Consider the following 22,183-nt stretch of genomic DNA (forward strand, 5'->3'; position numbering starts at 1 on the left):
TTTTGAAAACTCTCCATTTTCCTGTTCTTTATGTAACTGAAGGGGAATTTCCAGCTGTGCCCTGTCAGCCTACAGACCGAACATATTGTGCTGCTTTTCATTTTCCTTAAGTGAGCTTTTTAGTTTTCAAAGTAACAGTATTAGCTGATGCTCTGCACACAGAACAGAACAGCGCTTTGTCCCCAGGGAAAGAAGCTATTTCAGACTTAACTAAGGAATCAGCTAACATGTTTCAACAAACCCTACTGTTTCTCTGTTTATTTTAAAGATATCACTGTGATTTTGTTTCATTTGCAGCTGGAGACTAAATGACACCAAGCAGAATCTGCTGTTAGGTTAGATTACAAGGTAAAATGTTTTAAATTTTAAATTACCGCTTAAAGCATGGTGTTGAATGGCTTAAACTATGTTAACTTTGCAAATATGTATGAAATAATATTGGCTATATTTAGCAATACTGAACAGAAATGCTTTTCTAGATAAAATACGCAATACCAGTTGAGCTGCTTTTTGTTTGGTATGAATGTTTGCCATGCACTTCAAGCTTTAACTAACTGAAAGTGCAATTAGTTTTGCCGGTATGGCTAAATGTAACTGATTTCTATGCAATAAATTGAAAGAAAAGTATGTGAAAAATCTTGGTAAATCACTTTAACCCCTTGTGTATCATGACAAATAACCCTGACATCTTAGAAACATGTTTGAATTTAGACTGCATAAAGATAGATTATTGAATAAATTCTGATACTCTGGTTTTCCTAAAGGGTCACTACTTGAAAAATTAACTATTTCCATAAACATAATAACAAAATGGCAGATACTGAAGATAAACATTTTGAAAGCTACAAACTACTGAACACATTACATGATAAAAGTAAAGGTAATACTGATGCTTTCACATTCCATGCATGATTTACACATTTATGGGTAAAATTAAAAAAGGTATAGTAATGAAGCCATGTTGAGGGTATCTGGCAGTACGAAGATATAATATTTAATTATATGAACTATCAATAATTTATTTTTATACGTAATTATTTGTTACAAAAGTTGTATATGTTGAATAGGTTGAATTTCCCCCAAATTAAAAGTTGTCTGGCACTATACTAATTATAACTTCCTAATAGATAAGCTGAGGACACCAGTCCTGGGCATTAAAGGCTCAGTGCATTTAAGGCCTTTTTCTTGCACAACTTTCATGATTTGTCCCTTAAAATGTGAGACAGCACTTATTAAACAAGGCAAGGAAAGAAACTTAAAAGCATAGCTCAGAATTTTGCATACAAAGAACAGCATTTGGTTCAAAGCAGCACTATTAAGCTTTCAGTACTGAAGAGTTAACTTGGTGTGAAAATATAGCATATAAACTCACATATATGAACGGGATTAGTTTATGAAGAGATATTATTGGGGAGATGTCTGTTGTCTTTTCTTTTTTATTTGTAATTATAAAGTATTTTATGAAAGCAAGTTTCACTTTAAAAATAATTTGATTTACTGTAGTTTTACTCTATACTGAAGTTAACAGCAAAATCCTGAGACATTGTTTGTACAGTAAACATAATATATTGCATTTACTGTAAATTACATTATGTTATTCCTGACTTTTAAAAATACATAGAGAATAGAAAAGTATTTCAGTCATGCCATTATACATTACTATACATATTATATGTTATATCATGCCATGGTCACAGGAAGAAATGGTTAAATGTTAGAAAAGCCCCAATATAATGTAGTAGCATTGTAACTGCATAGCTATGGTGTTATTATAAAGTATACTATAAAAATGTGACCATAATAAGATGTCACTAGCTCAACAGAATGAGCTTTTCTTTGTATATTCAGTTTTCCCTAAGGGCTCTCTCTGTGTTTAATTCAAACTTGCAGAACAGAAGTGCACTGTGTAATTTTATAGCCAGTTATTACCACGCAAGTAAGTTAGAAACCAAAAACATTAGGTCATTGGTCCTTCGAGCTGAGGTACTAAGAAATGAGTACTTTCTGAAAAAGGACATACATCATGAATGCAGAGTAAAAGCTTTGGCATCTATCTGATATATTAACTGACAGTAATTTCTGTAAATAAATGTATGGGCAGTCTGAAGTCTATACAGCACTTTGGAATAACTGATTTCCGATGGGTGGAAAGCAGTAAACTAAAATATGGATTAATTTAAGAACCCTGCTACTACATGAGACGTCATGCGGATTTCTGAGCCACTTGCAGCTCAAATTGCCTTTATATGGAAATCAAACCATCAGCTTAGCTTAACAAAATTCTACAAATTAATATACTTGCTGTACTATTTTAAAATTAAAATAGTTGAGCACAAACCTTACAATATTAGAAAGAAATAAAACCATACTGTTTTAAGCTTATTACTGCCAACTCCCATTTTAAAACATGAGAATAAAAAAACCAAACCAAAACAAAACCAAGAATTATGCTGTGGAAAGCATGAAGACGCAAACACATACCTTATGTTAAAGAAAATTTAGGCAGCTTGGGCCAAAAACTTGACCTACTACATAAATCAGAAAATATCAAGATGCAAAAAGTTTTAAACAAAATCTGGTTCAGGGAAAACCAGTTCAAGTTCCTCAATTAATTCTTTCCTGTACTTAGACAATGTAAGTAACTATATTAAGACTAACTCCAAAGTGAATGCCTACATATAAAATCGGACTGATGAACATTAAGAAAAAGCATTTTTTTAATCTCCTCAATACTTCCTTAGAGAAATACCATGGATATACCCTAAACCTTGTCTTGGACACAAAGCCTAAGTGCTCCAAGTCCCAAGCTCCTCACTAATTCTCAACATCACAAGAATACTAGTATCTTCGCTGTCTCACTTAAAACAGGCCACAGGACAAGAGCATTTCCTTTTAGAAAAAATTCTGCCAACAGATCTATGACAAATCATTAAAAACTTCAGACATGCAAAACCTTATTTCCACTCAGCTATAGCCACTGCTGGATATGTTTTCTATGCATACTCCTGAATCTTGACTGCTCTGTTTTGGAATGCCACCTATTGGTGACAATCAACCTAATTTTTCTGTAGAACTATTAGGAAGATTCCATATAAACTTGAATTATGAATGTCTTAGAACGTAAATGCAGAACACAACCCATTATAGATCAACCTTTTTAGAATACCTATTCTTAATAAAGATTTCCGCTAGGAAATCAAACGTGGGATGTCGCAGATTGTACTATTATGGTCAAACTTCCAAAAGGTCTCCTATACTGCAGAACCAAAAAAAAAAAAAAAAAAAAAGAAATCTATTAAAGAGGAGGACAGCTAGAAATGGAAGCAAAAGCAACATCTCAATCTCATTTCATCTCTGGTGAAAAATACCTTGCACAGAAATGACATGCCAAAAGCATTTGGGGCAGCATATCAGAAATGCATTGCGCATTTTTCTGTTACTTTGCCATTCCCATGTTCAGAAGTTACAACAAACTGCTGGAAATATCAGCAATCAAAAAAGCGAAGAAACTCTTTGCAGCTTTTAAGAACACCCTTGCTGGAAGCAGTAACAACTACTGAACTGCAAATCTAAATTACCTCTTGAAATGCAACCCCAAGTACAAAGCTGGCCTCTATCTGAATTTGGCTGTTGTCTACAAGGGCACTGAACTGAACACTCAACTAAACAAACCAACTAAAATTGCTTACCTGAACTCTCAACAAGGGCAATTTCTTTCCAACAGGGAGCTTGGTTATATTGACCTACCATGTATTGGTCCACCTGCTTTTGAAAAGTGCACTATATTCTTCCCTGTGAGGGTGCTGAGGCGCTGGCACAGGGTGCCCAGAGAAGCTGTGGCTGCCCCATCCCTGGCAGTGCTCAAGACCAGGCTGGACGGGGCTTGGAGCAACCTGACCTAGTGTGAGGTGTCCCTGCCAATTGCAGGGGGCTGGAACTGGATAAGCTTTAAAATCCCTTCTAACTCAAACCATTTTGTGATTCTATGATATGACTGACATAATTATTAAAAGCTCTCCAATATTTAATTTTCTTCCTTTTTTTTTCCCCCCATTCCAGAATACTTTGAGACACACAAAAACATGCAGGCTACATCACTAGTCTATTATTTCCTGCTTGTGTCTCTGTGCATTGACTTTTCTCAAAATGAAACTAGTGCACTTCTCAGGAGGCAAAGGAGAAGAATGCACCACAGAGGACTGCGAAGGAGCTCCTCCGCTGAGCACAAGGCCCCGAGACAGGCAAGGATGAAGTTTCCAGATCCGGTTGCTGTAGTGCCCAGCATACCTCTCATTAACATTGATGATGGTGTTATGGGAGTATTTGACTCTCTCATAGGTTTGGGTGGACATGAACCTAGTTACAGTGTCTTGCCAGGTAAGAATAAAGCCCCTCTACTACTTCAGAATAGGCAGGTTTTTCTCTTGATTTCAAATGAAACTTAACTCATGAAAGCTTTATTCTAGCTCTACTTGCAACACATACTGAAAGGAAACTTACCTTTTTGCTAATCTAATTTTGTTGCCTTCTATAATAATGATGGGGTTAGCATATGAAGCTATTAATTATCTGTGGCTAAGTCCTACAGGGAACCCTGCTTTGCCAGCTTACCATTCTGCAAGTTTTCGGCATTCTCATTTCATCTTAACTAATAAAAATGTTCTTGGAATATTCTCATAATTACAAATCTATAGCACATTTGAAGGCCATTTTGAAGAATTTCTTGCTCAATACATCTCCTAAGTCAGTTAACATGTCACTGAGGCTCTAACACCAGTAACACCAGTGTTACTTAAAATAGACTTAAGTTCTTTTTGTTTGTTTTGAGTTGTATATTTGAAAAGCAGCATTCAAACTACAGCTACATGCAATATTTCAGAAATAATTATATTTTGTAAATAAATTAATAATACACAGTAATAGTTGCAATATGAAACTTACATTACAAATCAAACCCTTTTGATGGAAAACTAAGCTAAGAGAGAAAAAGCCCACTCATTCAACACAAGATCACTCTTACGCTCCATCAAGAACCCAGGTTTATTTAAAAGAAGTTCAATAGCATGATTTATATAAAACTTGCCTTTCATGTGATCTACAGGTTTCTATATTGCTGCACCAATATGTATTTTATGGTATTTGAAGGAGAGGTAGGGAAGAGTATTTGATGTCTGAAGGAACAAACAAACAAAAAGCATGATTTCATTGATCTTTATTGAAACCTGCCTTGGTAATTTTAACAGGCTTCTCTTCAGTAACCTCAAAGAATAGAAGACTAGAGACAGGCATCGAGGACTGAGAGCTGTTAAGCATCTCTTTGGTCCTTAGTGCAATAAAGGAAGACATAACTCTTGCTCTAGGATGCTTGTGATTCTATGTTCAACATCACAAATGGAAAATTATGACTCACAAACCAGAAAACTAAGATTCACAAGAGTCTAATAATCATCCATTCATTCTGAAGGTCAGAACTTCTGAATACTACTATCAGCATTTTTCAGTTTTGAAACCTGTCAACCAACTGAAAATTACTGAAATGCTGTAACACTTCATACCTTTTCAGGAAAAGAGGTTCAAAGGTTGAAGAAAAGACACTAGGGTTTTCTGAAGAACCTATACAAGATCATGTCTATAGCTAAGAAAGACTAGACACTTCCATTCCAGCACCAAGAGATCACATCACACAGAGTAAAGTCATCATATGCAATCTTACAAGGATTAAAAAAAACCAAAACAAACAAAAAACCCAACCCAAAACAAAACAAAAAAACCCCCACCAAACCCTGATTATTACTGTTCTACATAAAATAATCTATTTTCATAAGCGTTAAGCCTTATAGTATGTCATATATGAAAGACATGACCACTAGGTTAATAGGTCTCAATTTAGATGGCAAAACATATTTGAGTCACATTTTCTTAATAATTACTAATTGTTGTGAGTCCTTGCTTTCAGAAAGGCTGAACCATTTAAAGTAACATATTTTTAAGGAAGGGTTTTTAACCAGGGAAAACCAGCAAAACTCTACATAAATAACATTTCTAGTGTGTACTATAATATTACTCTTGTAATACATACTACTAATGTCAAACCTTTAATTTAAAAATATTTTTTAAATTAAGCAGAGGAAAATACCACATAAATAGCACACACTTCGTGTAAGATATTCCAGTCTCTCTGTCAGAGACCATCAGTCATGCTGAAATTATGCATGGTTCTTCCCTCCTCCCTGCCCCATTTGTTTTTTTCTATCTGGACTTGCATCCAAAAGCTGAGCTAAAACCGCTGAACTCATTTTATTTGGAACTTGATGCTGAATTTACACCATATTTCCAAAGGTTAAAAGTCCTGTGCTCATCTGCCAAGGACCTCAACCACAAGGTATTTTTCAGTCTAGCTTTTGAAGTTTAAAATATTTTCAAGTTAATGTCAGATTTGGAAAAAATGGAGCCTATTAAATAATAGAACACTATTATTAATCCTGCTTTACTACAGAAGAAAATGCAATCTAAACCTTAATTTTCATTCTCCTAGCTACTTATTTTGCTCTTAGTAGCCTAAAACACAATTTACAGATATCATATGCAGGACGAAAAGTAACAGTTAAATAGAGGTTTAACAGTAACAAGACCTATCTCCTTCCTCCATATAAAAATCATGTGAACCATTTAAATTAAAACAAAGAGTTCATCACAACAGCACGTAATTTGCAGCACTTTGTCCTTTGGTCTACAATCTGCCCACTAAGCATTGCAGAATACGATGCGCACTGCTGCACTATTTCTAATATCTTTTAATCCTCACTTCTCCCTGCTCATAATACAACTGAAGTTATTCAGTGGATAAAAGCTTCAAGGAGCACCTCCATGAAGCCTCTACTCTGTCTCACAAGGGTTTTATTGCAATGCAATAGAAAGGTACCTCTTTGCCTTTGAGCACACACATTTGTTGTGTTTTTTTAAATGAATCTCATGTACCCACAAAACAAGCTGATTTGTTAAAAGATGTCTGCAGAGGCCAAGACCTGATAACCCATATTTTTATGATTATTCAGCCAAGATTTGCCCCAACTTCAGATACAGTCTAGCAGCTAAAACAAAATAAAGAATTTAAGGAAACACAGAAGAATTTCCATCTTGAGCCAGATATGTTCCCCTGGAACAGCTGACATTTTGTTGTTCAACATGAGAAACTGTAGTGTTCTTTTTGTGTTTCCTTTGGAGATTATTTAAAAGAAATATTGTGGTTTCCTGGCAAGCATATAAAAAACAGAAGTCAGGATCCAGCAAACAGCTGGATTACAGATACCTGGGTAGAATGACAAGGGACTTCCAGCCAACTAACATTTGGCCTGGCCTAACTCATCTCTCCCCCTTCAGTTAACATGGCTTGAGTTGATTAGAGCACAGCTTTATGCAGCTGAAATGATGCATACATATCCTGGGGCTTTGAAAAAATCAAAATGCAACTGTTAATAGATAATTTCTCCCTCTTTCCATCCTCAGAGTAACAAATAAGGACTGCAGAGCAGCATCCAGCAGGATGATTTTTATAATTAATTTTTATTCTAGAAAACAGGCTTACATCCAATGGTCTTTAAACAGAAGGGTAAAGGACCACCATTGCTAAGAAGCTGAGAGGAGGACTGCCTTGAAATACTGAAATATACCTGATTTTGAGTGAAATATTAACTCCAGAGACATTTCAAACCAAATATTTACAAGAATCTTGTCAGGATATTTAGAGACTATCCTGAATTCTGTTCTAAAAACTGAATAACCAAGCATGGAACAGGTTGGAGTGTGAGAAAGCAAACCCCGCAAACAATCCCTCCAAAGACAGCTTATTGCAAATGAAAGTTGCTTGCACATAAATTTAGTTTAGATGAGAGTTTCCCACTGTATTAAATCTTCATTGGAAGGAGGAAGTCAAGCAAAATAGGAAAAGAGGACCTATTTTTATTTCTATTCAGGACAGTACGAAGTAACATAGTAATGGGATTTCAGCTTGAAACAAGCACTTCACCAATGCATTTATTAGAAAAAGAAAAAAGGAAAGGAGAATCTCATCAGATTCAGAGGTATGCTCAAAAATAGGAAAGGATTTAAATGGGATGAAGAATTTCAACTTTGGCTTTCCTTCTCTCAAAAGACAAAAAAAACCAACCAAACAAAAAGAAGCAACAAAAACTACATCCAAAACACCACCCCCCCCCCCAAAAAAAAAAAAACAACACAAAAACAAACCAAAAAGCATAATGCTAAAGTGCAACGTTTATCCTGGAGTCTGGATGAGAGCTGCCCAGGGAAACTTCTTCTTAGGTAGACTCCATCACTAGAAGGAAAGGAAGATTTGGAAGAGTTTCCTTCCAAAGTCTTTACACTCTCCAAACAACTTCCCTATTGAATATCTGAGTATAGCTTAAAGAATACATCTTGTCGATATTTCTTTCTGAAAATTTTGACTGGTACCATAGGAAATCTCAATTTTTCGTAGATTCATGTCCAGAAACTTTGGAGATGAAGTATTTACTAGCACAAGTTGTTCAGCCTTGCTGCTTTCTGAGCAAAGAGGGTTATTTCAGATAAAGCAAGTTACAGGGAAGAGGTTTGCGACCTTACAAGTCATTACAGGATGGACTTTATTTCCATTAAGCCTATGAACGGTCACTACAAAAATGAATATTGTTACCTTCCTGGTTTCACAGAGCCCTAACAAAACTTTCTCATTTAATGTGCAGTATATTAGAAAAAACATCTAGTGCACAAGAAAGAAAGAGAAGGGGGTCTGGACAAAAACATTCTGAAGTTCTGCATGACATATTTTAACTCTCTTTTGATGAAGCAAACTTTTTCTTCTTTCTCAGCTGTATCTCTGCGCATCTTTCATTGAGATCCATTTCTAAGGATGGAGAGGAAAGAAGAACTATCATACAAAACACCCTCAGAAAATCACCATCTAGGCTTAATCTTTCCATTTCAGGAGTATCTCTCAAGTTTAATAATTCAAGAGTTTTTCCAGAAGACAAAGCTTGTAAGGGTCCTCATCAGATGGCTAGGAAGAGGGAGCAGAGGATTAGAGAGACAGAGAACCTGCACACAGTTTTCACTGTGGAGCTGTAGCAGGTAATATACATGTTATTTGTGTGCCTCTCCCTTTGCCTCCATAGCTTGAGCAGCCAAGAACCAAGTAGGGATTGGAGACTACTACAAAGCACAAGAAAATGCAGTTATGAAAAAGAAGGAATAAGGATAAGATCATTAGAATAGGGTGTATTTTACATATTTTGAAAATAAGAACAAAATAGTAGTGCTTCTTTCCAATGTTTTAAATGATCACTGTTGGTTTCATTTCAGTTTAAGCTATTTAACTCCAATTTTCTATTTTCTTTTCTTAGGAAAGACAGGGCACTGCACAGCTAACGGAATGATTATGTATGATAAAGCCGTCTGGTCTCCCAAGCCCTGCATTACCTGCCTCTGTTCAAAAGGAGAAGTGATATGTGATACCACCATGTGCCCTCCTTTGAGATGTCCCAAAACAATTATACCTGCAGGAGAATGCTGCCCAGTTTGTTCTGATACTGGTATAGTACACCATAATATTTTTACTATTTTAAAACTATCTCATGCAAAACCTAACACAAATGTTACGTTTAATGATAACAAGGATTACAAAGTACATATTACCCTTTTATAGAGAAAATAGGTCCCGAATTACATAGTAAGAGCAGGTCTTTGTAATTTCTACTCAAGCTGAATTTAGCTTCTTAGAGTACACTGCATGTTAGATGAGCTTGATGTAATATTTAAAGAAATGAAGACGTTAAGTATGCAACAGTAGAAATAACCACAATTCTATTTTTTTATTTGCCCCTTTCTGCTTCTTCCCTCCTACCTTTACAAATTTTTGTAAATGTACAAAGAAAAAACATCTGGTTACATTTTATATTGCGCTTCCATTTACAATGGATCAATCAATAGCTACTAGCCACTTTTAATGTATTAGACATGCATAATAAACATCATACAGTTTACAGACTTGTATGCTCTTGTTAGGAGCATAAAAACCATGCAGTTATTTGATATAAATCATGAGAAGGAAGTCAACTCTCAAGAGGAACAACAGAACTGCAATTCTACTTATTGGTAAAAATTTAAACAAAATCATTATCTTTAAAAAGGAAATGAGGAAATGAAAGTGAAATGTGATTTCCCTCCCCCTCTCCCAGTACCCTAAGCCTGCAAAGTACTGAACTTAATCACCTCTCACCATGAAAATATTATTTAGCCTTAAGTGCATGTGTGCACATGTGACACAAAGAAATACACTGAGTAGAGACATAGAAATTAAATCTAGAACTAGAAATCGTGTTGACTGAAACAAATTCCTTTTATGCGTTCCCTTTTGTTTCTGGAGTTGCAATGAATCACGCCTATCTACAAACTGTTCTGTATGGTCAGCTCAAACATTTCTGAGTCAAAGTAGCAATATAAGACAGTGGTTTTATTCTTTCAAGTAATATTCTAAGGGGAATACTATTCTTCTATAGCTACCATATGTTTACTGAAACTTTAGTTTCATATCCTCTTATCAGACAACTATTTTTTTTTCCGCCCCTCATGGCCTCTGGTTAGCCTCCTCTTTGGATTCAAGTATTATTTCACTGGATGACATAAGTGAGTTTTCTGGTGATTCTCCAGAACCCAATAACCTTGACAACACCAGTGTATCATCATCAGCACATACTCAAACTGAAAAAGATGAACTGCTGAGAACAGAAGTGATAGAGGTTGAAGAGAAAGAGGGTCATAAAAAGGATGGAAAGAAAAGAAGACGGAAAGGCAAAAAAAATCGTCAGAAGTATAGAGCCTATCACAGAGAAAAGAAGCCTATCAGAAGAAAGGGAGATGCAAAAGAAGACATACAAGATGAAAGTGATGAAGATGATGGTACCTTCAGAATGCCATCTCATTTCCCAATTCCGGTTCCACCCATAGAAGCTCCTCCTTTGCCATCTGGATGTTCAACCTCAGACACCACAGTAAGCTGTATTAATGCCAAACTTAAACAAATACCACCGATCTCAGATCCAGATCTAACAAGTCTAGACCTTACAGGTAGATAAAAGCTTTACTTTGCATGATTTTTCTATGAATTAACATTATCCATTCTCAAATGCAGTCAACAGCAGTATTAGTACTTTGTTGCTCCTTATCATCGACATGTATTAGAGTGAATTCTAATTTCTAAGCCTCTAAAGCAATAAAAGTTAGATTTGCTTACTAGAGTTTAAATCCTAATATGAACACACAATTATTGTACACAATACAACTACTTTTGTAATATATTTTTGATGTACAGTATGACACAACTCAGATGCACGCTGTAATTCATAAATCAAACTATTTTCTTGAATTCTATCCTAGGAAATAGTATCACTACTATCTCAGATGAAGCATTCAACGGGATACCTAATTTGGAATGGATTGATCTCGGTAAAAACAATATTACCTCTCCCGGCATAGGTCCACGAGCATTCAAAGTAAGAAAGCCTAACTTTTCTACTGTCCTATGACTAATTATCGCTTAAAGGGAAGTTTTTTCCTGCTTTTCAGTCTATGGATCCAAAACAGTTTCCCCTGGTATGAGTAACCATCATATAACTACAGTACAGTTAAGCCTGGCTTTTTCAAGAAATCTTTTGTCGTATAAAGAATAGCTAAACATTTTTGAATGACATTCATCAAGTATTATATGTTAAACAATGAGAGTGAGACATTTTTCTGACATTTTATCAGCTGCAGTTGAGAGATTTCAGAATTGAAGGGCTCACATTCCGTTAACACTACCTGGGACACATAGATTTACCAGTGTTGAGCCTGAGTATCATCTTTCTCATTACATTAGCTCTGTAAAGCTTATTATGCTCTTGGATTCCCCAAAAGATTTGCCTGTGGTAGGTCTTGCTATAAAAATCCACTGAACAGTAGTTCATGTAATCAGCTATATGCTTATTGCTCACTATCTTTAATGAGAAACTTCCAAGCACTGCTGCTTACTAGAACAGCTTTCTTGTAAAATAGTCCAAGAATCTTTCTACATTCAGTGTTTTTCCTGCACTGGGAACGTACATGGTAACAGGCTGTTCCAAGTGCATCTACATATTCCTTATTTGAAGACAGAACAGTCTCATAGTAATTTCTCGTGCAAGCAAGTATGTACAGGTAGTAGTGTGGCAGTTAAGGCACCAAGGCGTTGCTTTTTCAGGCAAGATGAAACAAAAAGCATACAAATAACAAATGGAATTACCACAGTGTGTTTTACCTGTTTCCTGCCATATGCAATCAGTCTTGTAGGAGACTGCATGCCACCTCCCTCCACATAAAATGAACAGCTTTGGCCGATTTCAAGGGATTTCAGCTCCAACAACTCCACAAAGTGGACGGAAAAGACAGACCAGGAAGGTGTCCCAGTTGTGAAATAAATTTTAGTGAGGCTTACATCACAGCAGGCAGTTAAGGCAAAACTGGAAGAAAGCAGGCTTCAGCAGATCCACTGCTAAAACAACTCCACCTTCTTGAGAAATGCTCACTACTGCACAATTACTGATGTGCATTTATTTAAGCTACAATAATTCATGCCAGTACTTTAACTTGGCTGAAGTAATAAAAATCTTACGCCACTGAAAAAGTTGCTGTTATGCCTAAATAAATTTTCTGACCTACAGAAAACCATCAATTTACTCATGAATGAAGAGTACAAACACATTACCTACAAATGCATGGACTTCGAACTCCTAAATACTGCAGTGGCACAGTGAGGTAATACCTACATGACTGAAAGATGGTAGCAGTACAAACAGGAATAGATAGCTGCAGGATGGCCATGTGGAAAGTTGATGCTCTTTCAGTCACGTTACATTAACTGGCCCCTTTTGTTAATATTGAGCATAAAGCCCTCAATTAAGTAGACTGAAGAAAAAACATTTTTATTCAAAACACTGGATATTAGTGCACTGCTGCTGCAAATCTTCGAAAGCATGTGTTTAAGAAAATATGAACTATGATTACATTGTATGTTTAACCATACACTTTGCACCTTGATAATCTAAGAAATCTTCTTCTTCCCTATGATTAAGATCCTGAAAAAGCTAAAACGTTTGTATTTGGATGGAAATATGCTGGTACATATTCCATCTGAATTGCCATCAACTTTGGAGGAAATAAAAATAAATGACAACCACCTTCATGCCATTGATGAGGACGGTTTAAAAGGTATTTAGAAATTTAATATAAATCATATGAAATATATTAAAATAAATTTGAAAAGCGGAAGATTCAACCAAATGAATGTTTTTTTATAACCAGAAAAATAATTGCTAGCTTTTAAGTGCCGTGTTTTCCAAAAGCAACAAAAGCTGAAGGATTTGGATGACTAAGTTTTTTTTAAAATTACATTTTCCCTTCTTATGCAACTGCTGCTCTCCAAAGGAAGCTTCTGTTTAAGGTTACTAAGTAGAGATGGATATGTTGCACATACCTACAGTCTTACAGCTGCTTTCTTTTCCATTCTAAGTGGTCAGGAAGCTATAAAGCTCTAGTCATTCTGTAAAGTTCTACAAGCTAATAACCAGTATAATCCCATGATTATGAGATAATAAAGGAAAACCCTTTCACTATATTTCTTCATTGGTGTGAACTGATCTGAGTAATGTTTAAGACTATTAAATTTAAAACATGTATTTTAACAAGGTATGAGATGGCAGTAACTATCAGATATCTGACCTTTTTCTCCCTAGATTTAAAGAACTTGATCACCCTGGAATTGGAAGGAAATAAACTTAGTGAAGCAAACGTCAGTCCTTTGGCCTTTTCTCCTTTGAAAAGTCTCTCTTACTTGCGACTAGGAAGAAATGAATTCAGAATTATCCCACAAGGTCTTCCCACGACTCTTGAGGTAAGAACAAAACCAGCCAACCAAAAAAACCAAACCAACCAAACAAAACCCAACCATCAAAACAAGAAAACTTCATTGTTCCATCTTCATCTTTCCTCTCTCTCTTACTTACCCCACCTTAAAATCATCAGGTAGAGATAAATTTAATTTTTATAAATTTTTTTCTAGATACAGTTACAATTTTATTCCTAAATAATTACTCTTAGAAAATTACTTATATACCAACTCCATCCCAATAGGTATCTTTAAAGTTTGAATTTCTCTAGTACTGTGTCACAAAACTGTGTAGCCTGCAACTTTGTCTGTTCCATTACACATCCTTCACTTAACACTCCTAATACAGATCACATCTCAGTGCAAAACCATTATGAACTTTGAGTCACCACACAAAGTTCACAAGACAGCAACAAGAATAGTGAAAGATATAGAAAACCTGTTTTATAAGGAAAGACTAAAGGAATCAAGATTGTCTAGTCTGAAAGAAAGATGCCTGAATCTAACCATTCTCTGCCTTTTTTGGCTGGCCTAAGTCTCAATTTCCCTTGTTTTCCAAGCCTTTGCTGAATTTCACCTCATTTGGGGTAGGGGCTGGTGTTTGAACAGGAGGTTTATTTTTCTTCCTGGACAGATTCCTTATTCCTTGATTTTTAATAAAAAAATTTCTTCTTTTATTCATTTGCCATCCCATTCGTCTGCCCAGAATTTGAATGTGATTTGTTGCAGTGGTTTGTGGTTTTTTTTAGGGAAGTTTTCTGGAAGGTATTTTCTTCCTCCCTTTAAATCTCTCTTCAGTTTCATTCTCAGCTTACCTCAGTCTTTACTTCAAAAGATAAATCTTGCTACCTATTAATTTCACTATCTGTCTTGATTCTATCTTTCCCTTTCCTCTTTCTCATTTCAGCGTCCTTGTATTTATTTCCTTTTATCCTTCGGATCTTTCATAAACTGAAATGAGAGGAGGGGAAAAAAACCCAACAGCATCTTTTCTATAACTTTAGCTTCTTTTGCAACTACTGCCTGCAACTTTACTTCAGCCTAATGCTCTCCACTACCTATTCACTCACACATAACAGTTGTTTTTTGCTCCCTTCATCCCTCCTTGATGAAACAGTGAACACCTGGCAAGTTTTTGTGCATGTCATAGGCTTTGGGAACATTTAATTTTAAACCAACACTCAATAAATTCACAATGGTTTTCAGGCTATGAAGTTGCTTTCCTCTTTTCCCAAAGTCTTCATCTACAGACCCTAAATTCTATTTCAAGTCCTACATATATTCTAGCCAGTTTTATTTCACTTCATATTTATCCTACATTACAAGGGATTATCAGGAATTTAATCTCTGCATACCACAGAGATTAAAAACAATATTTTTAATAATACATAGATTGTACTTTCATACATTGCAGACTCACAACATTAAGTTCTGTAAAACATTAACATTCATATTTCTACAGATTTGAAAGTTTCAAAGCTCACAAGTGCCTAGCAAAAATATGAAGAAAGCAAGACTCTTTACATTTTTCTCACTAATAACTTTCCAAGACAAAAAATATTAACATCTTGTCACTCTCACCACTCACATTATATACTCTTACACTACACAACTTCAGGCAAGACAAAAGATGCAGCTCTTTTTCTATTTGCTCTTTCAAAGCAAGTGAGAAAACAAAACGATTGCTTTGAAAAATAGTGTTCCTGAAAGTCACACTTCAGCTACAAACTGATTCAGAAATTCTCAGATGTATCTGGCAGTATGGAGGACATGTAAAAGATGCATCCTGAATTTGCAATGGCAAGAACAGCTTATTTTGCTTTCATAAATTTTCTTTCCAAATGCACTTACAGGAGCTATACCTTGAAAATAATCAAATTGAAGAAGTGTCAGAAATTTGCTTTAACCATACAAGAAACATAAATGTCATTGTGCTAAAGCACAACAAATTAGAAGAGCACAGAATAGCACCTTTGGCTTGGATAAACCAAGAGTAAGTACAAATCATTTACACTATCATTTTCTTTTTCCTCTGTTATTAGTGAGTCAGATAACAAAATAAATACTTCCACTTCATTACTTTTAATTTGAAATTGTAATTATCTTTTTATTTGCTTGTTTTCCTTAGCTAACTTGCTTTAATTTCCTTTTCTTAAATTGTATAATCTAGGAGGTATTCAGTTGGTTTTCAAACAAAAACACTTTATGCCTCAAATCTGTACCGTAGTAACATAAGAGTATAAATATTTTTCTGACTATCCAATCAAAAAATTGATATAAATTATCAATAACATTCCATATAATATCACAATAACTTGGCATTAATATATAATTATCTCACAGATAACTTTAAAATAGTTTAATTTTTCCTAGCCTTATTTCCCATTAGATTGAAAATCAAAGTAAGATGAAAGGAAGACTGTGCAGCCACACTCTGTAAGAGTAGAATGTAAGCAGAGCAAACAACAAGAGTGAAAGCAGCAAAAAGTGGTACTGCTTTTGGTTCTTCTGATAAATTCTTTGCCAAGCTATGTAGGGTATCTTTCCATAGCCTGCTGTAGTCCTATCAATTGATTTCTGGATTTCTAAAACGCTTAATCTGCAAACAACTACACTGCTCCTAACAGCTTCCCTCATCTCTGGAAGTGAAGCATACTGGAAGGATTCTAAAGGAGCCATTCACAAAACAATTTCAAATGGGCTTTAGAACAAGTTTAAAATCCATGTCATAACCACTAAGTTCCCCTCTTATTCTGCACTTTTCCAGTGTCACTCCTTATTGTAATTAATCAATGCTTATAAACCACAAATTAGCCCCTTGAGGTTTGTTTCTCTGTTCAGCCTTCTCTCTATACTCATTACTGTAGATTTCTTCCCATCAACAGAATCATTGTGCTTCATTGATAATTAATGACTTCAATTCTTTTTTATTCCCAGAGTAATTGTACTCCACCATGTTCCAGAACATGCATTCTGTTCCGTTCACAGAAACAAATTTCCTTTTGAAATTTAGTTTCCTGGTATCATGTCAAGCAAATTTTGTAATGTAGCATTAATGATGCAGTATGCTATATGATGCAGTATGCTATAATGTTTTAATCCTCTTTCTTCCCCCCACCTTTAATGCAGGAACTTGGAATCAATTGATCTGTCTTATAACAAGTTATATCATGTTCCCTCCTATCTGCCAAAATCTTTACTACATCTGATACTTGTAGGAAATCAGATTGAAAGAATTCCAGGATATGTCTTTGGTCACATGAAGCCAGGGCTGGAGTATCTCTACCTGTCCTTTAACAAACTTACTGATGATGGAATAGATCCAGTATCATTTTTTGGAGCATACCACACTCTGAGAGAGTTGTTTTTGGATCACAACGAATTGAAGTCTGTACCATTTGGAATTGATGAAATGAGAAAACTACGTTTTCTAAGACTGAACAATAATAAAATAAGGTAATTTTCGCACTTTTCGTTACATTTTAACTAAACCCTTTTTTAAAGTAAACCTTTTTTGTTATTTTAAGTAAAGTTTTGTTAAAAAAATTTGAAGGAGGTGCTAAATCCTGAGTTTTCTACTGCAGTATTTCTGCATACGATAAAAGTGAGATTTCAGACTAATAGCACTTGAAAACACTTACACATAGTGAGCACCAGTTATCTCCGGACATTAATCTGTACTACTGCCTGGGCACATGTCTGAACAGGCAGCTAGAATCTGATAGGCACAGCAAAGCACCAGCATTTTCTGCTTTTGGGCCACAGTCCAAGCTGGTTGCAAAGGCATTGGAAGGAGGCACCAGCTGCTGCTGAACACTGGAAGTTGCCTTCCTGCAGGTTTTGGCCAGCACAGCTGTGCAGTTCATGGTGGTCTCTAGTTCCTCCATGCAGTTTACAAAGCAAAGGAGTGATTAACAGAGTATCTTATGTGCGTTGTACAGAAAGTTTTCGTTCAGCAACACGTAGCAATACTTTACTATGTGAACCTAAGTATAAATAAGTATAAACAAGTATAAATGAGAATACAATGTAAGGAGAGAATTTTAAAAAGAATGATTTGTAGATGTCCTCAATAATTACATTATTGAGAAATTTTGATGCACTGATTAAGTTAACATTTTCAAGCCTCCAAATACACAGCATCTTCTACATAAATTATGGAGTTACGAGCTATCTTGAATAATGAAAATATAATTCCTCCTACAATATCACAGGACAGTCCCTCCAGAACGCATCTGCAAGGCTCATCTCAGTGATGATGATGTTCATGACAACAGTGAAGAGGAGGAGACTGAAGATTCACATTTGGAACATGTTCATCTTGAAAACAACTACATCAATACAAGACAGCTATCACCACATGCATTTTCATGCATAAGATCCTACTGCAGTGTGGTTCTTAAACCACAGAAGAGCAAATAAACGCCCAAATTTTGCATTGCAACCTGTATCTCTAGGAACTCTATTCTCTGCTACTATCAGGTCTGCTTACTTCTGGATTTAAACCCTTCTTACTACTTAAATAAGATACAGTATATTATATACTGAAGCAAAGTAGTAATGTATTTCTTAATGCTTAATTATAAAAACATTACATGTAAAAATAGAAGCTCAAGTTTATGTCATAAATGTTTATTTCTATTGATAGAAATTCTACTTAAACACAACAGGTCAAACCATGCCCCAGATACACCCTCTGCAAGATCAGATTTCAGAAAAGAAGGACGTAACTAAACCCTCCACTTGGTCCTGTCTTACTTGCTGAACAGAGTTCAAAACATTTTAAATGGTACCACCAGCTTTAAAAATTATACAAATAAAAGTCCTTGAGCTAGGAACATTCCAGCAATGCAAGAATCAAATTGCTTAAAACATACATGGTACTGGATTTTGTACCAAATGTTCAGAGCAGTAGGTCCCATTCATTTGTACAAGGTTGCCCCCTTAGGGGATTAATTAGACTTTCTCAAAACTTTAAAATATTAATTTAGTACTTATTTGAAAGCATCTAGATAGTTTACGATCACCCCTTCATCGACAATGTTGATAAAGCAGTTTCAGTAATGCATTTGATATGAATGTCTGCTTGTGTATACAATAGTGCTTGCAAACAGATCCCTGCTTCCCAGGAAAGGAGTTTAGTCTCCTGAAGACATTATTTTACGTCTGAGTTCAAAGAAATGAAGCATTTTTAATATTCCATTCCAGATTTTAACGCTATATTCTATAAAGTGGCCAAAACGTTGATAAGAAGTAGTCAGTATTTTTAAAGAACAATTTCTACAGTCTGTTCTCTTAAGAGTGAGCTGGTCGTAGGAAATGATTACAGGTGACTGGCAGGCCACGCAGTTACTTTCACCTTTCTCCTGGGCTATTCTGTGAGTCATTATACAAAAATATTCTGTTTTCTTCAATACTACAGGTAGGCTGTTGTCGTGGTTTAAACCCAGTCAGGCAACTTGTTCACTCACTCCCCCCGCCTTTCCCTCCCCCTAAAATCAGTGATTTCTTCTTCAGCATGGATGAGAACAAAGAACAAAATGGCTTAATACAGGGACTTTTTAAAGGCATATAAAAGCTGTAAGCAACTGCATACCATAAAACCATCCAAGGATGCACGTTACTACTGAACTGTAATTTTACTGCCCTTGCTCTGGAAGTGCAGGTTTCACGACACATTTCCCACACATCCCAATCTACTGCCAACAGACAGGTCATAGAATCAGCATCAGCATCATGTTCACATAGCATTTAACAGCCAGGGATTTCCAACCTTTTTTTTTTTTTTTTAGCATGCTATAGACAGCATCTATGAACATTCTCAAGCTATACAATCACAGTAGAAGCAAAATTACATTGTTCTATCTTAAGTTCTACCTTATCAAGTAAACTCTTGCCTGCAAGACACAATGGTACTTCATCTCCAGTGAGTCAAAATATAATGCATTCCTTGTAAGAAACAATCCTAAGATACGCGGATTTCTGTAAAAAGTTTCCTTTGGGCATTTTGTTTGGAAAAGTACAGTCAGGTGTCATACTTTAGTGATTTGCTAAGGTCAGTAAAGAATGGTGAAATCCACAGGCTGAGTTTTTACATACTCCGTTGACATGATTTGATTTCATTGCCTGTGCACTTTCAACATATGATTCCTTCCTTCCGTTTCACTTTGGCTAATGTTCTGGCTAACATTCCTTTGTCTTTGTAAAACACCATTAAGCTCCCAAGCTACTGTTTTGAGAGACTAAAAAGCCTAAATTATTAAAATTAATTATTTTAGTCTATTGCTAAATAACTTCAGACCTACTTTGCAACACTGCTGAGCAGTGCTTTCAGAAACTTTACTAAGCATTTTAGATACACAGATTGATCCAAGGAGAGAGGGAAAACAAGCTGCTGTATTACACCATTTTATGCATTCTTATAATAAATTTAAGCAAAATGCCACATATTGTTGCAATTGTTTTCAAATAGAATACTTTTCTCTTCAAAACATTCAGACCTGTAAGACCCACTAGAAAATCTTCAGATTTCATGAGGTTAACACCACTAAAATACAGATGACTAAAGATTTATTGCAACCATTAACATGCTTTGCACTCCAACACGCATGTTTCCACTTTTAAGATATCACAAAAGTGAATTTTATGCAAGTAATCTGTCCAAGATTTGTCCTTTGGTCATTTACAATAATTAATATTGGTCTTGCCTGAAAGAAAGCTGTGATAAGTTGTTCCTACAAGCAGCACTAAATAATGCAACATAACCTAAATTAAAGTTATGCTAGTGAAACAGAGAGGCTAAAGGAAAAACATTTTGGAATCAGAATACAACAGTAGCAGAGGCAGAAGACCAAGAAGGAGAAAGAAGCCAAGAGGCGAAGGGTATGTCACAAACGGATGCTTATTCACTTAAGAAATACATGGACAATTAAACTTGGATAACATTTCCAAATGTCAAATGTATGCAATTTAAGTCTGTTCAGTCTTCAAATTTACCACTTACACTGAAATCAAGATGGGTTTTTATACATATATATAAATCCCCTTACTTTTTTAACAGTGAATCTCAAAGGATTTTCTAAACAAAGTAACTGGGATGAGCATTTTACAGTTTGTGACAGTAAGACACTGAGAAATGACCTGACCATTTCTGGTCAAGAAAAATAAGGGAACAGTGGCCCCCAGTAGAATAAAGATATACAAGAAAAGCTCAACATGAAAGTCCTACAGTTAGTGTTTCTTCTCTAAAAAATACGTGAACAAATAATTTTTGCAGGCTTACACTAGAAATAAACATACTTCAAGAAGGCCATTAGACTGAGAATTGAACATAGGTCTACTAACAAACAGATCTGGGCAGACGCACAGAAGTAATCTCATTTCTATGGTTTTCCAGATGCAGCTGTAGCTGCAATTTGTATTCACATATTGTATTTTGATAAATTCAAGACAGAACACGCTGCAAATTGCTAAGACAATGTCCTATCAGATTTTTTTTTTTACCATTTCAGAGAAGAAAGTATAACTTAAAGTAAGACAAAAACCTGAATACATTTTCTTTAGTAATTCAGTTGGAGACAAATGAAAAGTAAATACAAAGATGTAAGGTAAATTTTGAAACTATAAGAAAGTAAGTTATTTTAAAGTCACTAAGAGACCCAGAATAACAAAGGTTAGAATTCAACAGCCATAGAAATCCCAGAACCACCATACTTTTGGCATAAGAGGAATTCTGGAATATTAGACATTCTGTTTGGTTTCTAAGTTCTGATTTTCATTGTTGGCTCATACATCATACATAAGAATTTGGACTAGACCTGCTAAATCCTTCAGGTAGGTCCCATTATAAACTCAAACATAATAGAGACATCCTGTGGTTATCACCATATTAATAGAAAAGCTCACAGTATACACCCTTTTCCACTTTCCAGAGATCCCTCTCATGCTAAAGCTACAAATCACTCAGCTTTGCCCCCAAAGGATTTGAAGTGTGAACATTAGTTATCTAGTCACCCAAGACAGCAAAGCAAATTTCACCTAATGAATCCTCTTCTATGTAACACTATAGAGTGGCTGATACCATTTCTGAAAGTTGGTTCTGAAACATGTACCATGCCTGTGTTTACTGCAAAAATCCTCTTAGCGTTCAACAGGAAAAAAAGTCAGGACTGGGAAGCATGATTTTAATTCTCTATCAACAATTTGGTCACTGTTCTACTGAGAAATCAA

At 35.4% G+C, this 22,183-nt stretch overlaps 2 protein-coding genes across 4 annotated transcripts in view; one reads left to right on the forward strand and one right to left on the reverse strand.

Moving 5' to 3' along the window:
- CENPP (centromere protein P) overlaps window positions 1-22,183 on the reverse strand; it is a 140,038-nt gene that overhangs the window by 33,825 nt on the left and 84,030 nt on the right. The window lies entirely within an intron of this gene.
- On the forward strand, window positions 127-20,399 carry ECM2 (extracellular matrix protein 2). Of its 2 annotated transcripts, XM_062630673.1 has the most exons (12): window positions 127-348; window positions 4,060-4,377; window positions 9,399-9,587; window positions 10,639-11,121; window positions 11,431-11,546; window positions 13,143-13,278; window positions 13,803-13,960; window positions 15,808-15,947; window positions 17,084-17,410; window positions 18,169-19,263; window positions 19,295-19,389; window positions 19,457-20,399. In XM_062630673.1, the coding sequence occupies exons 2-10, from the start codon at window positions 4,083-4,085 to the stop codon at window positions 18,374-18,376; spliced, it is 2,052 nt and encodes a 683-aa protein (XP_062486657.1). In that variant the 5' UTR covers window positions 127-348; window positions 4,060-4,082; the 3' UTR covers window positions 18,377-19,263; window positions 19,295-19,389; window positions 19,457-20,399. The 2 variants fall into 2 exon arrangements, with proteins under 2 accessions (XP_062486657.1, XP_062486656.1); XM_062630672.1 differs by having other exon boundaries at window positions 18,169-19,389.

This window comes from Pezoporus occidentalis, unplaced genomic scaffold, assembly GCF_034315485.1.
Source record: "Pezoporus occidentalis ecotype Australia unplaced genomic scaffold, CSIRO_AGI_Poc_V1 ctg359, whole genome shotgun sequence".
In the NCBI taxonomy this organism is placed as follows: Eukaryota; Metazoa; Chordata; class Aves; order Psittaciformes; family Psittacidae; genus Pezoporus; species Pezoporus occidentalis.